This window comes from Cucurbita moschata, unplaced genomic scaffold (assembly GCF_002738365.1).
Source record: "Cucurbita moschata cultivar Rifu unplaced genomic scaffold, Cmos_1.0 Cmo_Scf00017, whole genome shotgun sequence".
In the NCBI taxonomy this organism is placed as follows: Eukaryota; Viridiplantae; Streptophyta; class Magnoliopsida; order Cucurbitales; family Cucurbitaceae; genus Cucurbita; species Cucurbita moschata.
Window position 1 is genome coordinate 965,129 of NW_019268533.1, and position 18,559 is coordinate 983,687.

General features: G+C 35.2%; 3 protein-coding genes, 1 long non-coding RNA gene and 1 other non-coding gene across 8 annotated transcripts; 2 read left to right on the top strand and 3 right to left on the bottom strand.

Moving 5' to 3' along the window:
* Window positions 1-1,824: 1,824 nt before the first annotated feature.
* LOC111455176 lies at window positions 1,825-8,901 on the bottom strand. 3 transcript variants are annotated; one of them, XR_002712550.1, is made up of 6 exons: window positions 8,672-8,901; window positions 8,372-8,557; window positions 7,865-8,028; window positions 7,152-7,229; window positions 4,862-6,610; window positions 1,825-2,104 (listed from the first exon to the last, which is right to left on the bottom strand). It is a non-coding gene; the product is annotated as an uncharacterized LOC111455176 (long non-coding RNA). The 3 variants fall into 3 exon arrangements; XR_002712548.1 differs by having other exon boundaries at window positions 3,681-6,610; XR_002712549.1 differs by lacking the exon at window positions 1,825-2,104 and having other exon boundaries at window positions 4,794-6,610; window positions 7,121-7,229.
* Window positions 8,902-9,597: 696 nt separating this feature from the next.
* On the bottom strand, window positions 9,598-11,921 carry LOC111455173 (BTB/POZ domain-containing protein At3g22104-like). 2 transcript variants are annotated; one of them, XM_023096737.1, is made up of 3 exons: window positions 11,702-11,921; window positions 10,318-11,220; window positions 9,598-10,249 (listed from the first exon to the last, which is right to left on the bottom strand). In XM_023096737.1, the coding sequence occupies exons 2-3, from the start codon at window positions 11,197-11,199 to the stop codon at window positions 9,806-9,808; spliced, it is 1,326 nt and encodes a 441-aa protein (XP_022952505.1). In that variant the 5' UTR covers window positions 11,200-11,220; window positions 11,702-11,921; the 3' UTR covers window positions 9,598-9,805. The 2 variants fall into 2 exon arrangements, with proteins under 2 accessions (XP_022952505.1, XP_022952504.1); XM_023096736.1 differs by having other exon boundaries at window positions 11,556-11,921.
* A 413-nt stretch (window positions 11,922-12,334) lies between these two features.
* TRNAS-CGA lies at window positions 12,335-12,416 on the top strand. The gene has a single exon. It is a non-coding gene; the product is annotated as a tRNA-Ser (tRNA).
* Window positions 12,417-13,080: 664 nt separating this feature from the next.
* Window positions 13,081-14,569, bottom strand: LOC111455174 (scarecrow-like protein 32). The gene is made up of 2 exons (XM_023096738.1): window positions 14,126-14,569; window positions 13,081-14,005 (listed from the first exon to the last, which is right to left on the bottom strand). Exons 1-2 carry the CDS (start codon window positions 14,506-14,508, stop codon window positions 13,123-13,125), a joined length of 1,266 nt encoding a protein of 421 aa, XP_022952506.1. The 5' UTR covers window positions 14,509-14,569; the 3' UTR covers window positions 13,081-13,122.
* Window positions 14,570-17,684: 3,115 nt separating this feature from the next.
* On the top strand, window positions 17,685-18,375 carry LOC111455175. Its single transcript, XM_023096739.1, has 2 exons — window positions 17,685-17,993; window positions 18,154-18,375. The coding sequence occupies exons 1-2, from the start codon at window positions 17,740-17,742 to the stop codon at window positions 18,209-18,211; spliced, it is 312 nt and encodes a 103-aa protein (XP_022952507.1). The 5' UTR covers window positions 17,685-17,739; the 3' UTR covers window positions 18,212-18,375.
* Window positions 18,376-18,559: the final 184 nt, after the last annotated feature.

An 18,559-nucleotide genomic window follows, 5' to 3' on the forward strand; every position in this document is an offset into this window, starting at 1 on the left:
TCCAAAATAAGCTTTTCGAATCCCCAATTTGAACAAACTTCCATTTTCGGTTCTTCACCTTTTCAATAGTCCTATATCCAACATTCTAATACTTTTACCCACAATAATCTTATCCAAACTTATCTTCCTTCCTTACATACATAACAATCACAAACTAAAATATCCAAAAGATTGTCCATTAGCGAACTTATAGACCAAATCGAATTTTACTTTTCCATATCACAAACCAATTCAGCAAATCTTTTAATTCGAGTGCTTCCTTCCTCTAAAATTCCACAATCTTTCTTCAGAGATCCCTCATTCCTTGATTCCAACAACTCTTCCCTTTTCCATATCCTTGATATAAATTCTTTCCTACTTCTCATGGCATATGACATCATATTTCTTGGTTCCAAAATAAGCTTTTCGAATCTCCAATTTCAACAATCTTCCATTTTCGGTTCTTAACTTTTTGAATAGTCCTATATCCACTATTCTCATACTTTTACCCACAATTCTCTTATCCAAACTTATCTTCCTTCCTTGCATACATAACAATCACAAACTAAAAATATCCAAAAGATTGTGCATTAACGAACTTATAGACCAAATAGAATTTAACTTTTCCTTATCATCAACCAATTAAGCAGATCCTTTTATTCGAGTGCTTTGTTCCTCTAAAATTCCACAAACTTTCTTTTGAGATTCCTTATTCCTTGATTCCAACAATTCTTCACTTTTCCTTTTCCTTGATATAAATTCTTTCCTACTTCTCATGCCATATGACATCTTATTTCTTGGTTCCAAAATAAGCTTTTCGAATCTCCACTTTCAACAGTCTTCCATTTTCAATTCTTAACCTTTTGAAATAGTCTTATATCCACCATTCTCATACTTTTACGCACAATTCTCTTATCCAAACTTATCTTCCTTGCTTTCTTGCATACATAACCATTACAAATTAAAAATATTCAAAACATTGTGCATTAGCGAACTTTAGACCAAATCGAATTTAACTTTCCCATATCACCAACCAATTAAGCAAATCCTTTTATTCGAGTGCTTCCTTCCTCTAAAATTCCACAATCTTTCTTCAGAGATCCCTTATTCTTTGATTCCAACAACTCTTCACTTTTCCATATCCTTGATATAAATTCTTTCCTACTTCTCATGGCATATGACATCCTATTTCTAGGTTCCAAAATAAGCTTTTGGAATCTCCAATTTGAACAAACTTCCATTTTCCGTTCTTAACCTTTTGAATAGTCCTATATCTACCATTCTCATACTTTTACCCACAATAATCTTATCCAAACTTATTTTTCTTCCTTCCTTACATATATAACCATCACAAACTAAAAATATCCAAAAGATTGTACATTAACGAACATATAGACCAAATCGAATTTAACTTTTCCTTTCACCAACCAATTAAGCAAATCCTTTTATTCGAGTGCTTCCTTCCTCTAAAATTCCACAAACTTTCTTTTGAGATCCCTTATTCCTTGATTCCAACAATTCTTCACTTTTCCATATCCTTGATATAAATTCTTTCCTACTTCTCATGCCATATGACATCCTATTTTTAGGTTCCAAAATAAGCTTTTCGAATCTCCAATTTCAACAATCTTCCATTTTCGGTTCTTAACCTTTTGAATAGTCCTATATCCACCATTATCATACTTTCACCCACAATAATCTTATCCAAACTTATCTTTCTTCCTTCCTTACATACATAACCATCACAAACTAAAAATATCCAAAAGATTGTCCATTAATGATAGACCAAATAGAATTTAACTTTTCCTTATCACCAACCAATTAAGCAAATCCTTTTATTCGAGGGCTTCCTTCCTCTAAAATTCCACAAACTTTCTTTTGAGATCCCTTATTCCTTGATTCCAACAATTCTTCACTTTTCCATTTCCTTGATATAAATTCTTTCCTACTTCTCATGGCATATGACATCCTATTTCTTTGTTCCAAAATAAGCTTTTCGAATCTCCAATTTCAACAATCTTCCATTTTCGGTTCTTAACCTTTTGAATAGTCCTATATCCACCATTCTCATACTTTTACGCACAATTCTCTTATCCAAACTTATCTTCCTTCCTTCCTTGCATACCTAACCATCACAAACTAAAAATATCAATTAGATTGTGCATTAACGAACTTATAGACCAAATAGAATTTAACTTTTCCTTATCACCAACAAATTAAGCAAATCCTTTTATTCGAGTGCTTCCTTCCTCTAAAATTCCACAAACTTTCTTTTGAGATCCCTTATTCCTTGATTCCAACAATTCTTCACTTTTCCTTTTCCTTGATATAAATTCTTTCCTACTTCTCATGTCATATGACATCCTATTTCTTGGTTTCAAAATAAGCTTTTCGAATCTCCAATTTCAACAATCTTCCATTTTCAGTTCTTAACCTTTTGAATAGTCCTATATCCACCATTCTCATACTTTTACGCACAATTCTCTTATCCACACTTATCTTCCTTGCTTCCTTGCATACATAACCATAACAAACTAAAAATATCCAAAAGATTGTTCATTAACGAACTTATAGACCAAATAGAATTTAACTTTTCCTTATCACCAACCAATTAAGCAAATCCTTTTATTCGAGTGCTTCCTTCCTCTAAAATTCCACAAACTTTCTTTTGAGATCCCTTATTCCTTGATTCCAACAATTCTTCACTTTTCCTTTTCCTTGATATAAATTCTTTCCTACTTCTCATGTCATATGACATCCTATTTCTTGGTTTCAAAATAAGCTTTTCGAATCTCCAATTTCAACAATCTTCCATTTTCAGTTCTTAACCTTTTGAATAGTCCTATATCCACCATTCTCATACTTTTACGCACAATTCTCTTATCCACACTTATCTTCCTTGCTTCCTTGCATACATAACCATAACAAACTAAAAATATCCAAAAGATTGTTCATTAACGAACTTATAGACCAAATAGAATTTAACTTTTCCTTATCACCAACCAATTAAGCAAATCCTTTTATTCGAGTGCTTCCTTCCTCTAAAATTCCACAAACTTTCTTTTGAGATCCCTTATTCCTTGATTCCAACAATTCTTCACTTTTCCTTTTCCTTGATATAAATTCTTTTCTACTTCTCATGGCATATGACTTCCTATTTCTTGATTCCAAAATAAGCTTTTCGAATCTCCAATTTGAACAAACTTCCATTTTCGGTTCTTAACCTTTTGAATAGTCCTTTATCCACCATTCCCATACTTTTACCCACAATTCTCTTATCCAAACTTATCTTCCTTCCTTGCATACATAACAATCACAAACTAAAACTATCCAAAAGATTGTGCATTAACGAACTTATAGACCAAATAGAATTTAACTTTTCCTTATCACCAACCAATTAAGCAAATCCTTTTATTCAAGTGTTTCCTTTCTCTAAAATTCCAAAAACTTTTTTTTGAGAGCCCTTTTTCCTTGATTCCAACAATTCTTCATTTTTCTATATCCTTTATATAAATTCTTTCCTACTTCTCATGGCATATGACGTCCTATTTCTTGGTTCCAAAATAAACTTTTCGAATCTCCAATTTGAATAAACTTTCATTTTCGGTTCTTAACCTTTTGAATAGTCCTATATCCACCATTTTCATACTTTTACCCACAATTCTCTTAGCCAAACTTATCTTCCTTCCTTTCTTGCATACATAACCATCACAAACTAAAAATATCCAAAAGATTGTTCATTAACGAACTTATAGACCAAATACAATTTAACTTTTCCTTATCACCAACCAATTAAGCAAATTCTTTTATTCGAGTGCTTCCTTCTAAAATTTCACAAACTTTCTTTTGAGATCCCTTATTCCTTGATTCCAACAATTCTTAACTTTTCCATATCCTTGATATAAATTCTTTCCTACTTCTCATGGCATATGACATCCTATTTCTTGTTTCCAAAATAAGCTTTTCGAATCTCCAATTTGAACAAACTTCCATTTTCAGTTCTTAACCTATTGAATAGTCCTATATCCACCATTCTCATACTTTTACGCACAATTCTCTTATCCAAACTTATCTTCCTTGCTTCCTTGCATACATAACAATTACAAACTAAAAATATACAAAAGATTGTGCATTATTGAACTTATAGACCAAATAGAATTTAACTTTTCCTTATCACCAACCAATTAAGCAAATCCTTTTATTCGAGTATTCCTTCCTCTAAAATTCCACAAACTTTCTTTTGAAATCCCTTATTCCTTGATTTCAACAATTCTTCACTTTTCCATATTCTTGATATTGATTCTTTCCTACTTCTCATGGCATATGATTTCCTATTTCTTGGTTCCAAAATAAGCTTTTCGAATCTCCAATTTGAACAAACTTCCATTTTCGGTTCTTAACCTTTTGAATAGTCCTATATCCACCATTCTCATACTTTTACGCACAATTCTCTTATCCAAACTTATCTTCCTTGCTTCCTTGCATACATAACCATTACAAACTAAAAATATCCAAAAGATTGTGCATTAACGAACCTATAGACCAAATAGAATTTAACTTTTCCTTATCACCAATCAATTAAGCAAATCCTTTTATTCGAGTGCTTCCTTCCATTAAAATTCCACAAATTTTCTTTTGAGATCCCTTATTTCTTGATTCCAACAATTCTTCACTTTTCCTTATCCTTGATATAAATTCTTTCCTACTTCTCATGGCATATGACATCCTATTTTTAGGTTCCAAAATAAGCTTTTCGAATTTCCAATTTGAACAAACTTTCATTTTCGGTTCTTAACCTTTTGAGTAGTCCTATATCCACCATTCTCATACTTTTACCCACAATAATCTTATCCAAACTTATCTTCCTTCCTTCCTCACATACATAACTATCACAAACTAAAAATATCCAAAAGATTGTCCATTAGCAAACTTATAGACCAAATCGAATTTAACTTTCCCATATCACCAACCAATTAAGCAAATCCTTTTATTCGAGTGCTTCCTTCCTCTAAAATTCCACAATCTTTCTTCAGAGATCCCTTATTCTTTGATTCCAACAACTCTTCACTTTTCCATATCCTTGATATAAATTCTTTCCTACTTCTCATGGCATATGACATCCTATTTCTAGGTTCCAAAATAAGCTTTTGGAATCTCTAATTTGAACAAACTTCCATTTTCGGTTCTAACATTTTGAATAGTCCTTTATCCACCATTCTCATACTTTTACCAACAATTCTCTTATCGAAACTTATCTTCCTTCCTTGCATACATAACCATCATAACCATTAACGAACTTATAGACCAAATACAATTTAACTTTTCCTTATCACCAACCAATTAAGCAAATTCTTTTATTCGAGTGCTTCCTTCTAAAATTTCACAAACTTTCTTTTGAGATCCCTTATTCCTTGATTCCAACAATTCTTAACTTTTCCATATCCTTGATATAAATTCTTTCCTACTTCTCATGGCATATGACATCCTATTTCTTGGTTCCAAAATAAGCTTTTCGAATCTCCAATTTCAACAAACTTCCATTTTCGGTTCTAACATTTTGAATAATCCTTTATCCACCGTTCTCATACTTTTACCCACAATTGTCTTATCCAAACTTATCTTCCTTCCTTCCTTACATACATAACCATCCCAAACTAAAAATATCCAAAAGATTGTCCATTAACGAACTTATAGACCAAATAGAAGGTAACTTTTCCTTATCACCAACCAATTAAGCAAATCCTTTTATTCGAGTGTTTCCTTCCTCTAAAATTCCACAAACTTTCTTTTGAAATCCCTTATTCCTTGATTCCAACAATTCTTCACTTTTCCATATCCTTGATATAAATTTTTTCCTACTTCTCATGGCATATGACATCCTAATTCTTGGTTCCAAAATAAGCTTTTCGAATCTCCAATTTGAACAAACTTCCATTTTGGGTTCTTAACCTTTTGAATAGGCCGTTATCCACCATTCTCATACTTTTACCCATAATTCTCTTATCCAAACTTATCTTCCTTCCTTCCTTGCTTACATAACCATCACAAACTAAAAGTATCCAAAAGATTATCCATTAACAAACTAAAAGTATCCAAAAGATTATCCATTAACAAACTAAAATTAGGTCAACTGGTCTCCTTTTTGGATGGTTTTTTTTTTTTTTTTTTTGTGTGTTCCTCTTGTAATCGTTCATTTGATCTCAATGAAAGCTTCATTTTTCTTTTAAAAAAACTATTCCGAACTACCTAAAACACTCATAAAACAAAAGATGTCATTTAATTCTTTACTCATGAACCTCTTTCAACTTTAACATTCATTACAATTCTTTGTTGTAGTTTAACCATTTACTCTTGAAACAAAAAACATGATACCAGTAGAGCACCAGGAACATCAGAAAAGAAAAGAAAAAAAAAAGATATAATAAAAAGTAAAAATAGGAAACTAACCTTATTAGAGCCACAACATTGCCAAAAAAGTAATTCCTGTGAGAACTAGGTTGCACATATGGTAGTTCATGATGTCAAATAGAAAATTTCTTACGTGAAGGAGTGTTGAAAGTAGCAACCGGAGTTGGATACCTTGTAGAATGCCCTCATCTTTATTATCTCCATCGATGTTCTCCACCTCCATCTGAAATTTTCACAACATAGTTACCAATCAAAATCTTCTCCATTAGCAAAGGAAATACGAGCAATAATGCCAAACCAATGAGATATGGATAATTTGAAACCATAGTGAGTGAACATTAACCGTTTTTTTTTTTTTTTTTTGTAGAAGTTTAACCCACTGATTCTAGCTTGTCTTAGGAATAATCTTAGATAATATTTGCATTAGCCAAACTTGGTATGCCTATCTATAATTTTTGTGCACATAGTTAAATAAGCCCCAAATATCAACTTTGAAAATTTTTCATCAAGAATTAAATCATTTTATTGCATATGCATAAAATCAACATGGTTGATCGTGAATAATTTCTAGTGTTATTCAATTGCCAAATCTCATTCAAACATTTTTGCACCTTGTTAGGTGACTTGCAGTCATATAATTTCCAATGAAGCAAAGCTAGTAAGAGACAAAAAATTCTTAAGCAACAAAATAAAACATACTTTCTGGAAATTTCATCGTTTTAAATTCACTCACATCAGATGCTTGTATCAGTTTTAGACTCTACCTTTTCCTCTCCAGCAGACCAAATTCTCTCTTAGACTTTGCCATTTTCCTCTTCAGCTGATCAAACTCTTTCTTCTACCTTTAAAAGAAATAATAAGGTACAGAAAATGTCAAAAAGTTTTAACTCGTAAACTTAATAGAAAATAAAACAAAATTTGTCCTTCATTTTGTAGGGCTAATTCACACATTGAAAATATAAAACAGCGAAAACTGAATATTGTTCAAATTGGTAAAACATTTGTCTATGGAAGAATCTGCATCTATCACACTTGATAACTTAATCAGAGGATGTTATCATGTCATATAACTTAATCAGAGGATGTTTTTGGGAGGGGGAAGAGAAACTGAGTTTAATTGAAGTAATGAAATGTACACAAAAGGGAGAGGAAGCCTTCCAAATGCTGTGGTAAAACATTTTTAGCTTGGCTTTCCATTTTTCTTATCTAGTTGGTAGGTCAACATCCTTGTTGCCAGCTGAAACCTGAGAATTAGTAGCATTGCCAGACATGTTTCAAGCAATATTTTGTGACCCCTTCTTACTTGACATAATCCAAACAGAGGTAACATCTAAAGAAGCTAAAGCTACACTACACAACTTCACAGCCAACAAATAATACATAAAATAAAATAAAATAAAACTTCAAAACAACAATTACTTCCCACGCCCCCCGAAAACTTAAATTCAACTTCACAGGCTTGGGCTTGGAATCATACCAGTATTCCTAGCAGATGCGAAAATCCAACCGGCCTCAATGACAAGACCAACTGCTTTTCTGTTGTCCAAGCAATCACTTCATCAAGAGCAACTGCATTGTTCTTCCCCTCTCTGTTACTGGAACAGATCTCACTGACATAAGAGTTCATCGTCCTGCTCTCTTCTGCCAACACATAAATTTTAATATCAGGTTTGTCCCTTGGCTCCTCACACCAAGAACAGATAGAAGATGACGGAGAATGAAACGAAGAGTCCAAGATAATAATCACGTAACCATAGGAGCAATGAACCTACTAAAAACGCCCTAATCCTCCGTAATCGAAACCACGAAAGATACAGAAAGTGTCGATAAAAACGAAAAATCCCTTGATTAACCTCTGAAGTTCTCCAAGAAACCCCTAAATCGGAATAGCCAGCCGTACACTTAAAATTTCAAACCCAGGACAGAATAGTCAAGATCGAACTACCTATGCTTAATCAAAGAGTTTAGGATAGCGATTACATACAGTTCCAGAGGCAAGTGTGAGCTGAGAATACGAAAGCCGAAGCGGAGTGGAAGTGACATGAACGCCGAAAAACGAGGCCGTATTTCGAAATATGAACTTCACCGTCGCATTCATCATCGCCAGATCAGTCGCCACTTCTGAAAAATCCGCCCCCGCTTGGATCATGAACTTGTCGAAGAAAATGCCCTGCCAACAGAAAACAGAGTGCGAATGAGGGGAGGACTCCATTGGACTGAGAACTAGGCTCGAGTGGAACGAATGCGAATCCCGTGACGAACAGAATAGCCAGCCGTACATTACCTCTATTTTTCATCACCGAGACGAGTCAAGAAACTTCTTTCGATTCTTCTCTCTCTCTCTTCTTCCGATTGCCTGGTAATGATCTAGCGTTTGATTTCGGCAACGAACACTCGAGAGAAAAGAGGCCGTTGATGGAGCGCTCTGATTCTAGCGGGAAAGTCATAAAGCGAGCCACTCCAGATGCCTTGGCCACGAGGGAGCTGCACAACGAAATATGTCCGTTGATTTTGCGCCGCTACCGCTAATAATTAGCATTTATTATCTATTTAGATAGCCGTTAGGCCCGTTACTAAAATATAAAATTAAAATTAGCATTTTCTTCTTATTTTTCCATTTTTAATATTTAGGTTTGTGTTTTTACCATTTTTTTTTCTAAAGACTTGCATTTCTCTTAGAATTCTAGAAATAAATAAATAATTAAAACCCTTTTTTATATATTTTTGGGAGATCCTAACTCGGTTGGAAAGGAGAACGAAACATTCTTTATAAGAGTGTAGAAATATCTCCTTAGGAAACGTATTTTAAAACTGTGAGATTGACAGTGATACATAACAGACTAAATCGAACAATATTTGTTAAGTGTGGGTTTTAGCCAAATACCGGGCAATGTGCCAACGAGGATGTTGGGCCCCTAAGGAAGTAGATTGTGAGATCCCACATCAGTTAGAAAAGAGAACGAGCAATGTGCCAAAGAGGACGTTGGACTTCAAGGGGGTGGATCGTGAGATCTCACATCGGTTGGAGAGGGGAACAAAATATTCGTTATAAGGGTGTGAAAACCTTTTCCTAGTAAACGTGTTTTAAAATCGTGAGACTGACGACGATACGTAACATATCTCGGTTTAAAGCTATTACAATTTTGATGCATTGTAGCGTAGCTTTTGTCAAGTTGCAACTTTCAATAAAAAGAGGCCTCAAAACGAGAGTGACATCGAAAAAGACTCGACCATCAGCTTTCAATCTCGTTCACACCATAACTTTGCGCAATAATTCACGAGAATAATTGGGTTTGTGGATAAACCCATCGTCACCTTCCTTGTTCTTGTTGTTGTTCTAACTTTACAACCAAACTCAATCTGCTAAACACACAGAGAAAGCTGTAAGAAGCAGCAGAAGAACAGAGCACAGATATCACTATGAACATAGCTTAGGCAATGATTTAACTTGACAATGACTCGAAGCCACTCGAGACTTCAAAATCTTTCTCATTTGGGTCTGCATTTTTCTACACAGCTTCTCCAATTCCACCACTCTCCATTGCATTCCCTCCAATTGAACTTTGAATCTCTCGTTATCAGCAGGAACAACATCAAACTTCCCATGATACAGCACAATTTGTTCTGAAGATTGCTCTTCTTTTGTGAGATTATGAGGCCAGTTTATCAGAGATTTTGAGTAGTTTATGTTTTCAAGTAAGCCTTCCGTCTCTGGTTTCGGACTTTCGGGTATCGACCGAGTTGATCTCGATCGGAATTTCGTGTTCTTAGAGAAATGAATACCAACTTCATAGGAGAGCTTCTTGTGGTTCAATGCACAGCTTATTTTCTCCTTCTCCTCTTCTGTCATTCCTGCATGCATCTACCAAAACTAAACAACTTTAGTTCTAAGCTACAAATTTAAACAAAGTACATGAGCTGAGTGAATACCTCAAAGTACAGATCTATGGCATGGTACATTTCATCATAGGACTTCCTGGCCGAGTCAGGAACGGCTAATGCAAGAGCGAGGAACCTCGACGACTTAAGACACGGATCGGGTGCGACCTCAGCCATGTATAAGTCCATCAAATTAGCAGCTTTACTTAATTGAGATGCTTGATTGAGTCCTCCTGATAAAAATGCCTTGAACAGTCTAAGAACAAGTTTGACATCATATAGGTAGTTTGCTCCACATGGGGAAGGAACAAGCAAATTGTCCAATGTAGCATGACTCAACCTTGAACCAATCATGGCCTCCAACCTATTCTTGCTGTCTTTATTTATGTTCAAGCTTAAGGAAACTCGTAGAATGTCGAATAACGCCTTCAAAGACAGCACGTTTTCATCGAGCGTGTCGAGCATATCAACGACAGACTCGATTACTTTCCTCTTTTCATCAGTAGCTGCAGTAAGGAACTTGGATTTCTGGAAATGAACGAGGAATTTGCTTAGAAGAATTTGGTCGAACTCGTGCAAGATCATGGATTGAACAAAGATTTCAAGAGATTCAGTGGTGAAAACCAATAGATCATCAAACCACCAAGTTGTGGAAGCAGAATTTGTCTTTAAGCTTTCAGTGCTTTTGCTATCACAAGATAAACGAAATCTTGAACTATTAACAGATGAAGCAGATGAACTTGCTCCATTATCAGCCAAACTGATCTTTTGGCAAAGCAAATCCATGCATTTTTTCAGCACAGTTGATGAGTTTGCTAATGATTCTTGACATTGCTTCAAAGCAATCAGAAGCTCTGACCATGTCCAGCACTTGATCTCCTCAAAAGATTTCTGGGTTTTTACAAGATCAACGAATTGTGTAGCCTTTTCCATGATTTCTGCAGCTCAATCAGTCTGAATACGAAGCATTAATGTAACAAACAAGTTCAGAAGCGAAGAACAAGAAGGAGAGAAAGAAAGTACAGTGCCTTAAAGTTGCATAGAAACAAAGAAACATTACACTGGTCGTGAAGAGAAGATAAGGAAATCAAAAGAAAAGGCGACCCAAAAGGGGGAAAAGTTCTTCTCTAATGTAACTTTATTACAAACATAGAATGAAATAAATAAACAATGAACACAATAAATTGAGAGCAACAAAAAAGTGGAGGTGGAAGTGTGAAGTATATACAGCAAAGCAGAAAGAGAAGTATGAATGGTCGTTGAAAGCAATAAATGGCAAGGCAAATTACGAAGAAACATGTCCCTTAATCATCTAAGCAAAGAAAATCAATGAATGCCCCATGATACCCATCAGAAGGCAGTGGCTTAGTTGATTGAATTGGAAGACAAAAAGCATTAAATGAAGAAGAGGAAATGAATGGTCACGAGAAGAAACCTCCTGAAGTAGAAGAACAAGGAGATGTGGGCATGACCCACATGAACACTGGCGGAAAGGGGCACGTAGACAAGGTCAATGGAGGAAGAAGAGCAAAAATGAAGTGGGGTTTCTGAGAATTGCATCAACAAAGCTGGGAACAAGAAGAATATGAATGAGGGTTTGAAATGGCGTCGTTGATAGGCATTAGCCAACAAGAAGAATATTTGTTTTTTTAGCGAGACAGGAGAACAGGGTACGTCAAACAGTTCCTCGATGGGCGATGCCAATGCCAAAAAGAGGGGACACAAAGGAGGAATTAGAAACTCAATCTGACATTCCTGCAAAAGATAAATTTTATTCTTCATGATTTTTGTATTATTACAATGTAACCATTTATAATAATCTTTTGAAACCACTAAAAGTTCAAAACTTTATTGTCTTGTCTTTGCTTAGTGGCTTTCTCGTTAGACATTTCATTCTGGAAAACCCAACATTTCAGGGGTTTAACCATTTGTTTTCCATTATAATTTTGTGTTTTTCCGAATGCAAATGCAAGATCAGAATCGTGTCTAGCCAGAAAAAAACGATTTTTGCAGAAAACCAAATGAATTAATAGTAGTTTTATATTTAGTTGTCGAAGTTGAAACAAAAGTCGATATGTCCGAGTGGTTAAGGAGACAGACTCGAAATCTGTTGGGCTTTGCCTGCGCAGGTTCGAATCCTGCTGTCGACGCTTTTTTCTTCCTTTTTTGCGTTTATATCAGTTTAACAGAAGAATTTTTTTAATAATAATAATAAGCCTACAAAACAAAAAGTCAAGGAATGGGCAATCTAGCAGGTCCACAGGGTTTCTTCCTTTTTTGCGTTTATATCAGTTTAACAGAAGAATTTTTTTAATAATAATAATAAGCCTACAAAACAAAAAGTCAAGGAATGGGCAATCTAGCAGGTCCACAGGGAATAAACAGTATAATCAGTAGATATTGTCTTATTTTATTGGATCCGATTCGTGATATTCATTTTTTTTTTCTTTTCTTTCTGAAACCTGGAAATCGCCGCCGCCCCACGACGGCGACATTTCATAGCCACCGTCGGCCACACATAATCCCAGACATTGCTCCACCAATTTGAATTTTAAATTGCACAACCACAGATTTCCTATCTTCTGTTTCAATCAGTTTTGACTTTTTCAAATTCTCTTGCTCCCAATTTTAAAGAGTAAAATTCATTTTGTGAGATTAATACATTAATTATGTTTTGATTTAAACTTTATATATACCTAATTTTATGTAAAATTTATGTTTCTATAAATTTAAGAGACGCTAGACACCAAAATAAAAATAAATTTATTAGAAAAAACCGCTACACTAATGTGGCTAACCATATTAATTGACCACTAGAACTAGAACTAGAATCAAAATGTTCGAGTCACACCAGCTTCATCTAGCCAACTCATCAGTAACCCAAGCTGTGACAAACACAGAATTGTGGCCCTTCCACGTCAGCACCAACGTATCTTCTTCCCTCTTCATCCCCCATCCACTGGCCTGCTCTGCCAACAAGGCCTTCAGCTCAGCTTCCACGTCATCACAAAACGGTACGTTTAAGTACCCACCATTCCTCATTCTCTCCGAAACCTTCACACAACTTTCCAATCTCTCAACTCTTTGTTGCCCTTCAAAGCCAATAATGTTTTGGATTCGTTGCCCGATGTCGGCCTCATACTCGAGCCTCTGCGCGCTATCTTTTGGCAAGAAAGTCTCGAGCGCGTCAAAGGGTATCCAAAAATAGTTAAAACATGTTGTAATTCTCGAGGCGAGACTCGAGTCACTCATGTCGGAGTCTTCATCAACCACCACCATGATTCGTGGGTTGAGGCTTTTCGTCGCGTTAATAAAATCGTCTTCTTCTTCTTCGTCGTTCAACATGTATCTTAGCCAATGTTGACAATTTATGACCAAGGCCTCGTCTTCTTCTAGGCTTAAACTTGAAGGATCGATGGAAGTATTGTGGTTATCAATGACATTGAATTGAAATGGGATGTTTTTGGAGTTGGCGAATTTGCTTAAACAAAGGCCAATTTGTTGTGTGGAGATATTGAGTAAAGGAGGAACGGATGGCCTAAAAGATGGGACACTGATGCGAAGTGAAGGAGGGCCTTGTGGCCTTTTGGATAAGGCGTCTATTAGGGTTGGCCATTGCATGCAATGAGAAATGCTGAAATCTAATATGTGAACTTTGGGGCACCTTTGAATTGCCTTGTAAATTGCGATGTTCGCTGCACAAAACCCGAACCGATACCACGGAATCAAATCTACGTATCTGTTTAAAGAAAATTCCAAAACATAAAGTTAATATTACCACCAACATAGCTCAATTGTAATAGCTCAATCACACCGCTAGCAGATAAGTAACTTAAGTTTCCAGTGGTATGAATCTCACCTGGCGAGCTCGGTCACTGACATCAACCTCGTGTCGATACGGGCACTTCTTCCATTAAAATTCATCGGTGTCGGAGTCGGGGTTGGACAAACCCTAGAGGCTCTAGAAATCAAAGCCCTCAAAAACCAACAAGTGAGGCGTTGGTTAGGGTCGCCAACCGGGGAGGCGACGTTATTGAGAACCCACATAACCTGCTGAGCAAGAGTGACATCGTGGCTCTCGAGGGCACCGGCGCAGTGAAGCAGAAGCTTCTCAATACAGCCACCGTCTAGGCTCCCAAGGCACCCCTTTAGCGCACCAGAAAGAGAAGTATGAGGGGTGTTCAAAATCGTTGAATTATGCACTGAAATTGAACTCGTTTTCCCCTTCAATTCTGCCCTCATTTTTTCAGTAAAAAGGATAATTATTACACTTCATACATAAACATCTCAGATTGTAGAGAGAGAGAGAAGAAGTGGTTTATATTTTCTGTAAAAGATGGAATTTTTGGTTTCTGTATATAAATATTATCCATATTTATTCTCACCAATAATGGCTTCCACATGTATACAACTACTTACATGTTGATGACATGTAGTAGATAATGTTATTTTTTTTTTCCTCTCGGAAATATGAAAAAGATTATATATTTTGCTAATTTAGAGAATGATCATGCGTTTATAATCAAGGAATATTCTCTTCATTGGCATGAGATCTTTTGGAGAAGTCCAAAGCAAAATCATGAGAGCTTATGCTAAAAGTGGACAATATCATACCAGCGTGGAGAGTCGTGTTCGTCTAACAACATCTTTGTGGGTTTGCATATATAAGAAAATATGAAAATGATTAGGGGATACATATTTCTCTTTAACATGTTTTATGGTGTGTAAATGCGCAACAAAAAAATTGTCGGACCAAACCCTTATTAATACTTAAAATTGTTGTGTTTTGAAAAACCTATTTCAAAGGAAGTTGTTCGAGATGCTCGTCTTGCAATACTCACCCATATTGTGACACACGTATGTGTCACATGGTAGCTCGCTTATGTCACAAGACCTAAAGTGATGGAAAGCTGACATCATGTCTCCCCCTAAAATACGTTACGAATGATTTTTTTGTTTAATAGGAGTAGGCATGATTTTATTATATAAAGGTCGAATAATCCATCAAATGTTAATGAAGAGGGAATGATATAAATTATTTAAGAGAGAATCATTAATGGAGATGCAGCTGCCAGTATCTAGACAAGAGGAGCCTATAAAGTTGCACTATTCTTTGGGATTAGCTTTGGGTCATTTCTATGACCCGACCTTATTGAACTAAAAAAAACAATATCCTTTGATATGAATTTTAGGCCACTCGAGTGTAAGTTGATTTATTGACAAAAACTAACACTTAGTTGGTGCAAGTTCACCATGGATCTCTTTGAAATAGGATAATAATATGGCCAACATATTGAATAAAAGGGTAAAGAGTAGGTTAAGAAGCTGTCTTAGCCGGCCACTATTTTGTCTAATTTTTGCTTAAGGAATGTGTTTAGACAACGAAATATGCAATATTTTAATTAACGTTTTGCCTTTTTATTTAGTTTATAGACCTTTTTTTTTTTCCTTTGTGTATTATTGATAGCTACTTTTCATGCCCATCTTTCCACATACGTAGATGAATTTGGTTGCCTTTTGGATTCTTTAAGTTCTTTTATGTCCCATGTGAAGACACAAGACACGACAAATAAGAAGACAATTTAGCATGTTTCACTACTCACTCCCCTACTCTCACACTCTTGGGATCCTAGAGTTTATAATGAATAACCGTACTCTTAATTCTAATTCAGTATTTGATGATCTCGATATTTTTCTGTATCCATTGCGACATGATCACGTTACTTCTCACATTTAAGAGTAAAAACTATATTCACAGACTAATACGGGTTCGTTTAACGTGATTTGTCTACACACATGTTTCCTAGGAAAAATCACAAGCAGACATTGTCCTCTTCGAGTTTTCCTTCACGATTTTTAAAACGCGTATGTTAGGGAGAGATTTCCACACCTTTATATATAAAAAAAAAATGTTTCGTTCTTCTCTCCAATTGATGTGGGATCTCAAAATTCACCCTCCTTGGAAGCTTGGGCCGCCTGGTGTCCGGCTCTAATACCATTTGTAATAGCACAAGCCCGACGTTAGCATATATTGTTCTCTTTGGGTTTTTCCTTTTCGACTTTCTTTCAAAATTTTTAAAACGTGTCAGCTAGGAAGAGATTTTCACACTCTTATAAAAAAATGTTGACATGAGATATATTTGTCATTTAATGGCTGAATTTAACCTAAGGAATTGAGAGCATGGAGCTAATAATTAACATTGTAAAGTTCACACACCACATATTATTATATGGGCCTATCTTTTAATTATTCTAATTACAATGATATATTTAGCCCTTTTGTCTCTACTTAATATAAGGAGGACAAGGACAGGCTTGTACCATATTTCACAACGTTAAAATACCTATATTCTGTTTAATATTTGGATTTTTTCAAACTATTTAAGGAAGAATATATACCAATTTATGAACATTTTATATATGCATAAATCCATATAAGAATATTGATTATAGAAAAAAAAAACAAACTATTAAATGCTATTTTTTAAAAAATGAAAAAGAATCCTGAGTACGGTATTGTTTCTTTGTACCTATCATGAAAATCTAATGGAATCGTTTTTTTTTTTTGTCTCCTCCTACTTATTAATAATAATAATAATAATAATAACACTATTTCCATTTTTTTTTTACTAAAAATGAATTATTATTTAAAACTCGAGTTTTGAATATTAAAAAATAAAATAAAAACTTAATAATTTATATATATACGCGAAGAAGCTGGATAGGTGCAAGTTTAATAATTATAAAACGAATTACTTTAAAATCAAATTCCGTATCAGAAATTTTAAATATGGTAACTGACATTATATATACCCACCGTAAATAAAATATATAGTTTAAAATTTTAAAATTTATGGATCAAATTGGAAAAATAATTACAATATTACCATATGGGGAATTAAACAGTGGGTCTACGTTAAATTATTGGGCCTGGGCCCAAAACGTTCGTTGTGGGCGGTGAAGTATGAAGCCCAAGGTAGGGCCCACCATGACCTTGTCCAGAAAGAAGAAACTTCTATTGGAGACAACGAAGAACGTTGCGTAAATAACAATTTTTGCAATATTGGTAGCGCCCACAACTTTAAACCTATAATTACCCAAAAGGAGTTTAGCAATTCTATGGGCTTCCCTAAAACTTTGTAGTTTAATAGACTGTTTTATGAAAACGCAACGGATCACCTTATCCACTCCCCAAAAGGGAACCAATGCTGTCCGAAACGCCTAATTTTAGATTATAATTAAAATTCTAAATTTGGTACATGATCAAATGCACGTAATATTTTAATTTGTTGATATGAGTAATAACTATTAATTATTTTGAGTATTTTTTTTTAACTAATCATAAAAAAAACCCTCAATTTAAAAATAAAAAGAAAAAATTAAAATTCCCTTTGTTTATCTATAAATAGGAAACGCAGCCGCTTTCTTGTGCAAATCTGCAAGTTTCCTGTTCTCCCTTTGTTTTATGCGATTATGCCTCTCTTTTCAAAGTTGGGATCTCGTTTGCGCCGGGCAGTGGACGCGCGACGCGTCTACCAGGAGCAGAGTTTGGAGAGAGTGACGAGTTCGAAGTCGGAATCTGCTTCTCATTGGCGGCCGGCGCTGCCGCCTATATTGGAGGATAGTAAAGGGGCTCGGTTGCCGGTGAAGAAATCCGGCGAAAAGAAGAAAACGTCCAGCCGGCAAGTCCGATCTGTGACCAAGTCGTACGGCAGAGATGGTTACTGGTAATGAAACGAATTAAAAACAGTGGCCAAAGTGATTTAATTATCCTTAATTTTGTGAAATTTTTGGAAGTGTTTCTGAAAATCAATTTTTAGGTTTTTTAAAATCATTTAAATTATTGTAAAAACAATGAAAATTAAGAATGTTGTTTGAACTCATCAGGAGGAGCTCAACGATGGTGGCGACGCCGTTCTTTGCGCCGACGCCGTTCATGTTTTGAAGGCCAAATTTGGTAATACACAGTTCGCCGGCGGAAGATCGAAGCCGTCGCCGAAATTAATATAAATATCAATTTGTACTTTTTTTTCTTAATATATAATTGGTGTAAATATATGGAATGGCGTATTTTTGGTGGCCCAATTTCGTCTTGAATACAAAATACCAATTACCCAACATTTGAAAATTTGGGTCATATGGGCCCAAAGAAGGAAAGGAATACAAGCCCACAGTGTTGGGCCCAAATTCATAGCCCAACTCGAAATCACAACGACTCGTTTGGGCCCAATTTTATAGCCCAATTCGAAATCACAACGATTCGTTTGGGCCCAATTTTATAGCCCAACTCGAA